General features: G+C 51.0%; 8 protein-coding genes across 8 annotated transcripts; 3 read left to right on the top strand and 5 right to left on the bottom strand.

The window, feature by feature from the left end:
• Positions 1 to 507: 507 nt before the first annotated feature.
• On the bottom strand, positions 508 to 597 carry ARB_07932 (uncharacterized protein; the record flags this gene model as incomplete). The annotated part of the gene is made up of 1 exon (XM_003013774.1): positions 508 to 597. The coding sequence occupies one exon, from the start codon at positions 595 to 597 to the stop codon at positions 508 to 510; it is 90 nt and encodes a 29-aa protein (XP_003013820.1).
• A 951-nt stretch (positions 598 to 1548) lies between these two features.
• Positions 1549 to 2427, top strand: ARB_07931 (uncharacterized protein; the record flags this gene model as incomplete). The annotated part of the gene is made up of 3 exons (XM_003013773.1): positions 1549 to 1647; positions 1676 to 2122; positions 2194 to 2427. 3 exons carry the CDS (start codon positions 1549 to 1551, stop codon positions 2425 to 2427), a joined length of 780 nt encoding a protein of 259 aa, XP_003013819.1.
• A 362-nt stretch (positions 2428 to 2789) lies between these two features.
• ARB_07930 (uncharacterized protein) lies at positions 2790 to 3008 on the bottom strand (the record flags this gene model as incomplete). The annotated part of the gene is made up of 1 exon (XM_003013772.1): positions 2790 to 3008. The coding sequence occupies one exon, from the start codon at positions 3006 to 3008 to the stop codon at positions 2790 to 2792; it is 219 nt and encodes a 72-aa protein (XP_003013818.1).
• A 607-nt stretch (positions 3009 to 3615) lies between these two features.
• Positions 3616 to 3876, top strand: ARB_07929 (uncharacterized protein; the record flags this gene model as incomplete). Its single annotated transcript, XM_003013771.1, has 1 exon — positions 3616 to 3876. One exon carries the CDS (start codon positions 3616 to 3618, stop codon positions 3874 to 3876), a length of 261 nt encoding a protein of 86 aa, XP_003013817.1.
• Positions 3877 to 4751: 875 nt separating this feature from the next.
• Positions 4752 to 6106, top strand: ARB_07928 (uncharacterized protein; the record flags this gene model as incomplete). Its single annotated transcript, XM_003013770.1, has 2 exons — positions 4752 to 5124; positions 5247 to 6106. The coding sequence occupies 2 exons, from the start codon at positions 4752 to 4754 to the stop codon at positions 6104 to 6106; spliced, it is 1233 nt and encodes a 410-aa protein (XP_003013816.1).
• A 563-nt stretch (positions 6107 to 6669) lies between these two features.
• ARB_07927 (MFS monocarboxylate transporter, putative) lies at positions 6670 to 8147 on the bottom strand (the record flags this gene model as incomplete). Its single annotated transcript, XM_003013769.1, has 3 exons — positions 6670 to 7632; positions 7712 to 7752; positions 7928 to 8147. 3 exons carry the CDS (start codon positions 8145 to 8147, stop codon positions 6670 to 6672), a joined length of 1224 nt encoding a protein of 407 aa, XP_003013815.1.
• A 1020-nt stretch (positions 8148 to 9167) lies between these two features.
• Positions 9168 to 9755, bottom strand: ARB_07926 (uncharacterized protein; the record flags this gene model as incomplete). The annotated part of the gene is made up of 1 exon (XM_003013768.1): positions 9168 to 9755. One exon carries the CDS (start codon positions 9753 to 9755, stop codon positions 9168 to 9170), a length of 588 nt encoding a protein of 195 aa, XP_003013814.1.
• Positions 9756 to 10088: 333 nt separating this feature from the next.
• ARB_07925 (uncharacterized protein) lies at positions 10089 to 11714 on the bottom strand (the record flags this gene model as incomplete). The annotated part of the gene is made up of 1 exon (XM_003013767.1): positions 10089 to 11714. The coding sequence occupies one exon, from the start codon at positions 11712 to 11714 to the stop codon at positions 10089 to 10091; it is 1626 nt and encodes a 541-aa protein (XP_003013813.1).
• Between the last annotated feature and the right edge of the window lie 89 nt (positions 11715 to 11803).

Here is an 11803-nt window from a genome sequence, read left to right as displayed (position 1 = left end):
CGAGATCCAGCCGGGAAGAGACCAGAGGCCGACAGCGTCTAGTAGCCATCCTGAACATGGTTATCGTAGAACAGCTAACTAGTTGTCCAGCCATGGGAGTCGTTTGAGGTCATCGAGTGGTCAGAGCTGCGCGGCTAAGTGGCTATTTTAACTAACGCAGCGTCTATTACCTCATAACACAAACCCTTCTGACACTTGCAAAGTGCCACAGAATATATATAAAAATCACTAGTTTCAACGATTTATCACCCTCAGACAAGTTGGCCGGCAGGTCGAATACTCCGACGTAGCCCGTGGTTCTGGGACTGTCTCTGTCCTGACATCAGCCTGGCGGACGTTTACATAACTGTATAACTACATCTCGAGCTCTGCCGTTATCCAGACCGTATCAACGCTTCTTGGGGATTATCTGGATCTGTCTTCCATGGCATAAAATAACTACATTATTAACGGCCAATCTATTATTTGGGACTGTTTTTTCTTTTTCCTTTCATCTTCTCTTCTTTTCTAGTCCGGCTTCTTCTTCTTCTTCTTCTTCTTCTTCTTCTTCATCTTCTTCTTATTCCTCTTGCTTGAACCAAACCCCCTTGAGGCCATCAACGTATCTACTATCTATCTATTAATTACGGCAAGCATCTCACCTGGTCTAACAGTACTAGCAGCCCAAGTCTGGGGAGTCTCCATCGTACGCACTTGTCCGGCCTAACGGGCTCCAGCCTGCATCTATTTTAAGTACCCGTCTTTTTACTTCTTTATTATTATTATTTACCCTCGAGTGTTGTTCGCCTTCGGATCGGCCTCGGCTAGACTAGTTCAGTTAACTAGTTGCTGAACCCACCAGCTAAAGGCTGGTGTTGTGCGCACGAAGAGGAGAGAGTGTGTGTGCGTGGGAGTCGAGAGAGTTGTGTGAACGAACGAGCGTGCTGTGTTTGTGGTGCGGTGTGTACGGGTACGGCCACCATCATGATGCAGGGCTTCTTTCGGAGTATTTATGACTGGCTGCTGAGGATGTTCTGGTACGTCTTTTACCTCGTTGCTCATGGGAGAAAACGGTCGAAGAACCGATGGCGCTGACGACGGGGACGGCAGGGCGACGGAGATGGACGTGACTATGGTAGGCCTGCAGAACGCCGGGAAGTCGTCTCTTCTGCGAGTGCTGGCGGTAAGCTTGACGTCGAGATGAAGAAAAAGGGGAAAAGATTTAGAGGGAGAAAAATAAAAAATGCTGACTTAGTGTGTTTTTAGGGCGGCGAGTTCACTGTCGAGTGAGTAGTTTGTCGATGTTCCGGGCTGGTGTGTACGACGGTGGCGAATATCGTGTGTTTACTGACTGTTTCGTTCAACGTTTTGTGTCTTTTTGACAGCTCTATACCCACCATCGGCTTCAACACCAAACGAGTGCAAAAGGGCCATGTCACGCTAAAATGGTCAGTCTTCTTGAAGAAGCTCCCCCGTTTGTTCTGATAGAGAGAGATAAGACGATGAGCATGGCATGAACTGACTGACTAGAGCAGCTGGGATCTGGGAGGCCAGCCTCGCTTCCGGCCGATGTGGGAGCGATACTGCCGCGGAGTCAACGCCATTGTGTATGTCATCCTTAACCCGAAGGAAGGAGAAGAAGAAGAAGAAGAAGAAGCTAACTCGGCGGTAGATACATCGTGGATGCCGCAGACAGGGCCAGCCTGCCGGCGGCGACGGACGAGCTGCACGACCTGGTCAGCAAGCCGACGCTGGAGGGCATCCCGCTGCTGGTGCTGGGCAACAAGTCCGACCTGCCGGACGTGCTGAGCGTCGACGAGCTGATCGACGCGATGGAGCTGAAGAGCATCACGAAGCGCGAGGTGAGCTGCTACGGCATCAGCGCAAAGGAAGAGACCAACCTCGACGCCGTGCTGCGGTGGCTCATCGCGCGGTCGAGCCGTTGACCATGCTGTCGTCTGCCTTTCCTTGGTTATGTTTGTTGTCCTGTCTTTCGGAGCATGCTGTGTGTAATACTATCCTCGCTTTAATCCAGTTTCTACGGTCTCTTTTCCTCCGTCTGCTCCCCCCTTTTTCTACATCTTTCGTCTGCTCGTCTCGGACTCTTTTTTATGCTGAGCTGGCGATGAGCTGGCGTTGCATGGTGAACTGGCCAATGGGAGTGGAGTATTTGCTTAGTCATTCTATAACTTATGACACCGAGATGGACTACAGAAGGACAGCAGAATAGAAGTAGCAGAAGCAAAGGAAGTAGAAGAAGTAGAAGAAGTAGAAGCAAAAGTGAACAGGAGATGGAGTACTTCGTCAGTGGTGGATAAGGGGGAAGTCGAGGTGAGCAGAGCAGAGCAGAGCAGAGCAGGCCCTCCCCCTGGCTGGTTCCTGCAAAAGCAGCTCAGCGAGTGGTTGGCTCAGCCAGAGCTGCAGGAACCCCTGGCTCTCTGGAGATGATCTCGTCTCTTCTCGTGTGTCTTTCTCCTTATATCCAGCTCGTCTTCTTTCAGACTCATCGACCGTCATAAGTTACTCCGTAGCCTGCCGATCAAAAATGAAGCTCCTGGACCCTCCGTACCAGAGAGACTCTCACTCCCTCCAAACACTGCAACCTTCCTTAACCTGACTTTTACCACCTTCTTCTCGTTCTTTCATATCTTTGCTTCTCCTTCTTCTTCTTCTTTTCTTCTTCCTGTCTTTTTCTCGTCTTTTTCCTGTCTTTTCTTGTCTTTTTCTTGCCTTCAAAAGTCTCTGATTACGTCACTCTCACGTGAGAGTGGAGATCACATGATGCATCACTTACTAATCGTGGCTCAGCCTTAGTCATCATTTGCAGGGCGCAGCTTTTTCTTTGCGCTTTGCTCGTATCTCTCCGTCTTCGCCCTTGCATATTCCTCATCTCTCGCGCGCTCTTTAAAGCGTCTCGTCTTCTCTCCTGTTTGTTCCTCTCTCTCTCTCTCACATCGACTTTCCGCTACTTTCTTCCTCTTTTCTACTTTCCATCGCATCAACTCCGCCTCACGTGACGCCAAGACCATCGATCGACTCTTTTTTTTGTTTTTTTATTATCGAGCTTTTTTTTGCGGCTTCTTTGCGGCCTCAAAAATAAATATAAAAAAGACAAAAAAAGACGAGATAAAAAGAACGAGCTGAATATCGATATTATTGTTAAACTTGTGCCGCACAAAGGGCCGTACAAGAAGAAGTTCAGGCGTCGAGCATTTGCAGTCAAGGGCGGACAAGATGGGTGTCATCGCAGAGAGATACTAGTGAGTCGCCGCCCACCCCGTCCCCATATACATACGCCGCCTATAGCGAGATGGGTATACAGAGACAAGTTTAGCTGACCAGACTGCGCACAGCTCGAGCGGCTACTACAACGGCGGCTACTACTACTCGTCGCCGTGGAATCGCTGGGGCCGCTGGGTCGTCCTCGTCGTCCTCGTCGTCGGCGCCTTTTTCCTCTTCCTCCTCTTTGCGTGAGTCAACTCCTTTTATCATCCGCCCATCCGTCTATCCCATCTATCTATCCCGTATGCTTCCGTCTGTGTGTAATTGCTCCGTGCTAACTTGCCTAGATGCATATCTGCCCGTCGTCGACGTCGTCAGGGCCTGCAGCCGTTCAGGGGCACGGGATGGGCTGGCATGGGCCAGCAGGCGCATCAGCCGCAGTACCAGCAGCAGCAGTATCCCCAGCAGTACCCCCAGCAGCAGCAGTACCCCCAGGCGCCGCAGCAGCAGCAGTATCCCCCCCAGCAGTATCCTCAGCAGCACCAGAGCGGCGTCCAGAGCCCGCCGCCGCAGTACGGAGCTGCTCAGGACTACTATGCCCCCCAGCAGACCGGCGTTGAGCTGCAGCAGCCTCCCAATGCCTACGGGCAGAACTACCCCGGCCAGAAGGGCTGATGATCCCTAGCCTTTTTTTCTCCTGCCTTTTTTTTTTTTTTTTTCTTTCATTTTCTTCCTTTCGTCGGCTGTCTGTTTTCTGGTTCCCCTTGTTACTCCGTATGCCTATCACTATTCACGTCTCATGCTCTATGTCCGCCTGTGCCAGTAGTAAATAATCCTAATAAAATAAACCATCGTGGCCACCCATGATCCGTGTTCCGTAATTCCACTCCTCGCGGCCCAGCGTGGCGCAAGCTTGCCGTCATCGTCCGTCGTCGTCGTAAGTTCAATAATAACCAGATTTTTTTTAGCTCAAGGAACGCGGCCTTGGCTCGTCCTTAGCGCAGGAAAATTCGTTAGTTAGTCGAACATCTCGAGGCTGCGCAGGGCCTCAGTCCGCCTCGACACCGACATCCACATCCACATCCACATCCACATCCACGACCACAACTACAATTACCACTACAACTACAACTACGACTTGCATTCGCCGTCCAGGACAACTGTCGCTCGCTCGTGCTGCTCTCGCCGCCTGTCTTGGTGCCTCGTTGCTCGCCGCCTGCTGTTCCGCTCACTAATTAACCAACAACCCAGCCGAACCACACCACCACTGCGGCCACAACTATCTACGCCTTCTCGGTCTCACGAACCATCGCCCATTCGGTCTCTGGGGCAAGCCAGCGTGAATCGCCGGCTAGATTTTACTCCAGGGGACTCACTCTTGCTGATTCCCGGTCCCATGTTGCGTCTCTCGATTCACCCTCGCCTTATACACCCCTCGCTATAGACCACGATAGACCGCTTGATCCCTCGATAGCGGACGCATCTCGATAACGGGCCATAGATCCGATAGACTGAGGAGCTAGATAAGAAGACACTTGCTAGCTATCACCATGGATCCGCTCGAGTTTACGCCGTGGCACCAGCTGGCGCCGCGAGGCATCACCGGAGACGTCAAGGACACATTCTCCTCCTGGGACAAGTGTATGGCCAAAAGCTACTGCAAGTCGGTCTCCCTTCTTCTTTCTCGGATATCTGATATCTATGTTTATATATATACTAATTGGCGATTTGTAGATGGCCTGCTATCGTTGGAATCATCGTCGGCGGCCTCATCCTGCTCAGCGTCGTCTGGTGTCTCGTGGGCTGCATCTGCTGCGGCTACACCTGCTGCAAGGGGTGCTGTGAATGCTGCTCCTGCTGCTGTCCGTCTTCCTCTTCTTCTCGCAAACCACCGCCAGCACCCGCCTACGACAGCCGGTCCAAGTTCGCAGACGACTACTCCGGCTACCAGCGTCCTGCGCCGCCAGTATACAATACCCAGGCCGCCAGCTCAACCCCCAGCTACGCACAGTTCGATACCCTGGGATCCCGTCCCGCGCCCACAGTGCCCACTTCGACTGCCAGAGTCAACGATGATGCGTTGCCCAACATGCCTACCTGGCAAGATGCCACCACCAGACGTGTGGAGGACACATCCCACCACAACGAGGAGATGGAAATGTCCCATCTCAACCCTGTCACGGGGCACAGCGTAGTAGATGACCCGGGAGCAGCCCACGGGTCGGCTTATTACCAACACGCACAACCCGTCTCACCTATCTACCCGCCAGACCACCACCACCCCCGTCACTCACAGTCCATGAACATGAACATGAACATGGGTGGAGGATACCGCGGCCTGGATCAGGGTCATATCAGCCCTTCCATCCCTCCCACTGCTATCGGCATAGCACATTCACCGGGCTGCGGCCCGGCACCACTGTCAAACATATACCATGACTCCCAGCAGGATCAGCAGACGTCAGGCCAAATATACGCCCCACCACGATACAACACTCAGTCCCCTTCAACCATCGGCATCGCTACTCCTTCTCCTCCTGGCGCAGGTGATGCATATGGCTACACACATCCAAACGGGGGCAGTCGCAGCTTCACTCGGTCTCCCGTCCAGCATATCAGGGGCACACCATCGCCTAGGCCACAGCTATCGCCTGTAAATACATATAGTCCAGAACATACCGGACTACCCTACCCTACCTCAAGATCTTACTCTCCCGCTCAGCAACAGAGGACATACACTCCTTATTCACCCTCGACGTCAACACCACCTCCTCTTTGGAACGGACAGGGGTCGGGTGCAGACCAGCCACAGGAGGCAGAGCAGTCGACATCACAGCCACCGCGAGCTCCTAGCTTGTTGATGGCCGGAAGGAAACCCGTAGAGAACTCCTGGAGAGATGTATAGTTTACCTTTTTATTCTATTCTATTTTATTTTTTTTTTTTTTTCCCTTTGATTACCTTTTTGCCTTTTGGCTTTTTTCCATCTTACTTTTCTTTCATGCTGTGATGGCTACTACTACTCGTTTGTTGATATGTTTGGTTATATCCCGGTTCGGATTCCTGTTGTGGTGTATATTCTTCTTCTCACTTTTCTCTTTCTTCTCTATAGATACGCTGATGAGCTGTCTACTGTTTACTTTTCATGTTTTTCTCCCCCCCTTTACATGGGTAACGAACTTGACTGGGGCATTGGGTGGCCATACGTTTGCTGGGTTGATTGGATGCTTGGATGCTTACCTGCTTACTTCCAGGTCTATATCATGACTTACTTAACAATCTAATTCGATGTCTAACCATTGTCCCTTGAATTGTCCCTTTTTTGCCCTTTGCGCAGCTATTTACTATGTGCAGTGCATGCCGGATAACCCCCATTTCTAACTCCCTGCCATGCACCTATTAAAAATATGCTAAAGGAAAGAAAGAAGAAAGAAAGAAAGAAAAATGCTATCAACATCAAAATGAAGCCATCAAGCAATCAGTTTCCAGCCGGAATGCTTCACCCTAGCAAACACAATCAAGCTCCCTCCCACAGCAATGAGGGCAGCGCTAAAAATGATCGCCTCGTCATACTGGCCGCCGGACCGGGTCACGATGGCGCCCATCATCGGCGAACTGGTCAGACAAAACAGTCCGAGCACCCCCATCGTCATGCCCAGGTACGTTCCGATCTGGTTTGCTCTCGGCGCAGTCACAGCCACTGCAGCGGGGAAGAGACCAATGATAGCCCCGGACGAGAAGCCAAATAGCACAGCAAACACAATGATGCCCGCCAGCGACGTTGCAGCAATCCAGGAAAACATCAACACGGCCGAAACGAGTATGGCTGCCAGCAAGGTGTTGAACCGACCACAGATGGTGGTTAGACGACCACACACGATGCGTCCCACAAACGAGCCGGTGTTGTAGATGGGCAGTATATAAAAGGCCCAATCGACGCTGACACCCTGCAGAATGGCGAACGATGGCAGGAAGAAAAAGGGAGTGTATATGCCCCAGAACACCAAACAGTAACCAACCAGCTGAGACACATACACCGGGTCCCTGAACGCGGCGGAGAGGAAGTGCGGTCCTCGCCGCGGAGTCACTCGGGGCGTTAGTGTAGCGCAGGCAATGCAGAGGAAGAAAAGAAATATCAGCCCAACTCCCCGCACAGCCCAACCAAATCCGATAGAGGAGTGTTCCAGCATCTGAAGCAGGGCGATGGGGAATATCACTCCGCCCAGGGGCGAGCCGGCGGAGGCGACGGCGATGGCTAGATCGCGCCGGCGGTGGAAGTAGTGACCCATAATTGAAATGGATGGAGTATACAGCATCCCCACGCTGAAACCGCCTAGTACGCCTTGTGTGAGAATGAACTGATAGTACTCTTCACAGATGGAGGTGATCATCACCGATAGCAGAGCCAGGAGCGAAAAGGGGATCAATATAGGCTAGTTATCTGGGCGTTAGACTTTTGTTTCCCCCTACAACTAGACGATTGAACAGGATGTAGATTTGAACATTACTCACTTTGAGACCGTATCTATCCACCAGGGGGCCAGATATCAGGCCTGTAGTGCAAATAAAAAAGGCCTGCAGCCCCCCTATCCAGGCTATCTGGGAATGGGTGTTTTCTTTTAGCAAGTGTGTATGGTAGTATGCCTGAAAGACCCTACATAGTCCTGTTAGCCATTGAATGCATCTACCAAACGCCCTGCTAGGGGAAGATAACTAACCCGAACGTACTGATCCAGCCAAATGTGCAGGCCATGGCACAAAACGCCCCCAGCATGTTAAGCCATGCTTTGAGGCCCCCCTCTGGATACGTTTCCGTATCAACACTTCCTCCATCAGTTTCCCGCTTCACCTCCATGTCCGTTTCTGTATCCGGCTCGCCTGCTCCGGGCGGTGGTAAGGGCAGAGCGGCCTCAGCCTCAACAACGGAATTCTTGATATCGCAGCCCATTGTGTTCGCACGATTGCCTGTAGCAGTTCATGCATCTATTTGAGAGCTCTGCCATATGCAAATCTAGAGGCAGTCAGCAGCTAGACGTATATATATACTTCGTACTTGGTATGCGGTTACTCCGTATAATATCCGATATATCAGCATTAGCGGGCCAGCCTTGACCCGCCGGAGGCCCCATCAGTCCAGTTTGCCTTACAATAGTTAATGCTTGATTGCCCGGTCACATAGAAAAAAAAAATCGCTGTGACTGTTCTCGCTGTTCACTATCCCTGCCTGTCCTGCATGAGAGCAATGAAACATCCTTCCAGCCAGCGAGCATCCGCATCCCGGCAAAAGGCTTCGGCAAGAGAAATGACTGCCCCGTGGTGTCCAGGTGGTGTATAAGTAGAGCTACACAGGAGCAGTGCCGAGGAGAAACCAAGGAAGAAACTGTTCGCGGTGATCGACATCAGGCTTCTCTGCCTGGTCTTGCAGCGCCCATCAGGCCTGGGAGCCCTCTTCGGCTGGCCGTCTCATCCGCCGTTTGGCGTTTGATGTTCAACGTTCGGCGTTATTTTTCTTTGCTTCTTGTCCCTGTAACGAGCCATTCCAACCTTGGAGACGCCACTAGGGGACTGGTGAATCGGCCGATTGATTCTAACGGGGGAGAATGGCTCTGCTCTGGCTGTGTGCGCAAGAGCTTGGTTGAAACGTAGATTTTGTGACCACCCTGAATGGCCAGCTAGCCGTGGAGGTTCTGAACCAGGCCTGCACAGGAAATCCGGGAGAATAAGCAATTATTGGCGCGGGATGTTGCTTGCATGCAGGTCGGACAAGCTGCCATTCGAGTTATCGAGCTAGGATTGAGATCTATACAGACCGCTTTTAACTATATATGGAGACCGGGTAGTAGAGTGGTAAATAATAAATTGCATTGAAACGAGCGACCAAAAGGTGAGTACAAAAAAGAAAAGGAAGTCTTCTGATATGCAACTGTGCAGAAGGAATGAAACACTCGATGATAGGATCGATCACCTTCTAGTCCCCAAAATTTGTATTCGCCCTTCTCTTCAAACTGCCCAGCTTGGAGGGAGTCTCGCATCCAGGCTCTCCATCACATTTTCCAAGCTTCACCTCGCCGGCGCAGTCAGTTACAAGGAGCAGGATGCCAGCATGTAGACCTGGGTCTGCAGGCAAGCTAGGGCATTGCCCGCGTAGAGCTCCATATTCTATCTGGGCTGGTGGGGGCAGATCTGACAGCTTTTCGGCCGTCACAGCCTTGCTTGCTGTTGTTGTTTTGTTGATGCTGTTGATATCGGTTGTACCCAGACTGCCGGCAAAGGTAGCCGGCGTCGTCTCGCTAAAGGAATCGGGAATGCTGTTCTTTTGGGTCATCTTTTTGACGATATCAAAATTCCTCGAGGAAACTCGGGTGAGTGAGGTTGCTGCGAACAGGGACGTGAGTGCTGCTTCTGCGTGTCCCGAGCCGCTGACAGCGATGTCCGCTGAAGAGTCCGATGATGAAGTATTTGAGTTTATTCGGGGTTTGCGTTTGCGACGGAGTAGACTGCGCCGTTTGCTTGTTCGTGAGGAGAAGCCGGAGAGTGCACGCATCCTGGAAGGCATGATGGTGAATATGTATATATATAAGTGGGTGTGTAGGAGCGTGAGTATAGCCACTAGCGGATGTTTCAAGTCAATGATTTCATGTGTCTTGGTATCTAGAACCCGCCTGCTAGTTGTGGAGGCAAAAGGAACAGTCGATGTCGAAGTTGATGTTGAGAGTTCATGTTGATGACTTCATAGAGAATAACATCGAAAGCTTGGTGCGGCTTCCCTTTTTGGAACTCTGCTTTATTTCCCACACAACAAATGTTGACATTTAGCTATAAACAATGTATATTAATACAGATTGAAAAGAGGTTGGGTATCTATAAAGGAGAATATCAACATTAGCCTTCAGACAGTGAAATCAAATTCTTTAAATGCCCCCTTGAAAGTTTCAACGTCTTTCTTCTCTTCCTCCACTGACTGCGACGCGTCTCGCCAGTTCAACCGGTCCTCCAGTCCTAGCAATTTGGCCATCACCGCCCGGCCGAACTGGACATCGAATCGGAACCTGTCGCTTAGCGGAAGAACTAGTGTTGTTTCGCTCCCGGTAGCGTCTCCTTCTACTGCCTGCCCAGGAGCCCAGATCCATACCCGGAAATAATCGTCCGGCTCATCACAGCTAGACTCCCGTTTTTCGAGTTTTGGGTATTCCAGGTTCTCGGCTTCGACTTTGAATGCAGCTTCAACAAGACCACGGCGAACCAAGCTTGCATCGACAGGCATAAACTGCCAGTGAATATGCACGCCACGACCCCTGCTCACTTCCCAAGTGACGGCGCCTAAAGCCACGTCAGCCCTCCTTTGAAGCATTGAGTGAAGTGTCGATCGGTACTTCTGGACTTCTGCATAGGTAGCTGATTTAGACTCTGGGTCCTCTATCGACGCGAGAGATGGTGCGTGGATCAATGGTATTATGAGAATATGGCCTGGGAATCCCAGAGCCGGAAAGGTAGATGCCGTTGGCAGTGGCCCCTTTGCAGTTGTAATATATGTGTCATTTCCAATAGATGCGATTAAATGAGATGCGATGTTAGGATTTGAGAGACAGAAGAAGCATTCTGACGGACCAGGAGCAGCTTTTCTTGCTCGCTTAGCGGGCCGTTGCTGACCATCGTCTTGCCTAAAGCGTGTAAATGATGCTTTTTGGCTAGGTAACGGACCGCGCCCCCTTGCTACTGCGGTGAGGGGAGATATTGTCGTCCCGGCTGGGACTGAAGTGGGCAGAACACTCTTTGGATCCAGGGTAAACGCATATAGCCACTTCTGTTTTGATGTAGTGGAAAATGGGGCTAGGTTAATAAACCGCGTGATGTGTTTTTCTACGGTGTATTCATCCTCTGGAATATGAAAAAAAGGTTCCCGTTCGTAGAATGTGTCTGTAGCCGACGAAAACTGGTAGCGAGGCTTCAACGCTAAACAGACATTCGCAACGCACTGACTGCCCTCCGTCATGATTTCGCCTGTAGGGACTTTTGAGCCCTTCTCAATTCCTTTTGGCCATTGATAGGTTATGAGAATATCAGCCTTCTCTGCTGAATACAGCGACTGAGCATCAGCCTCTGTATGATATGGAAGATATTTCTCATTCACACTAGTGTCTGGAGGCAGCGGTCCATAAATACCGCCAAGAGCAACAATTTTAATACCCTCTGACGTGGTGAGTACTCCTCGTCTTCCTAGGTAGAAGAGATTTGGACAGACTTCATCATCCTTCGTCAGCTTTTCGGCCACTTCATCCGGGATGCCGTTCTTCCCAACTGTGAAATAGGTAGGCAACGCTACTTGAATAACTCCGCGAAGCAATGCACTGAGATCACCCTTGGAGTTTCCTGTAGAAAGCTCCCCAAAAAGATCTCCTGCGATAATGGCACATGCAAATTGTTGTTTGGCCTGCAGCTTCTCGAGCTTGCCAAACACCTCTCGAAAGGATGAGTTCACCCCTCCGACCACAATGCTATGTATATATGTTAGCATCAATCAGTCTAATAAGTATTTTCAGTTCCAGTCTCAAGCTTACACTTTGGATGCCATATCCCCGTCCGCAATTGCTGTCGCCCTCTCAC

The sequence above is a fragment of the Trichophyton benhamiae genome (genome assembly GCF_000151125.1).
Source record: "Trichophyton benhamiae CBS 112371 chromosome Unknown contig00075.49, whole genome shotgun sequence".
Taxonomy (NCBI): domain Eukaryota; kingdom Fungi; phylum Ascomycota; class Eurotiomycetes; order Onygenales; family Arthrodermataceae; genus Trichophyton; species Trichophyton benhamiae.
The sequence above is the reverse complement of the archived record's forward strand: the minus strand, read 5'-3'. Positions and strand labels throughout refer to the sequence as shown.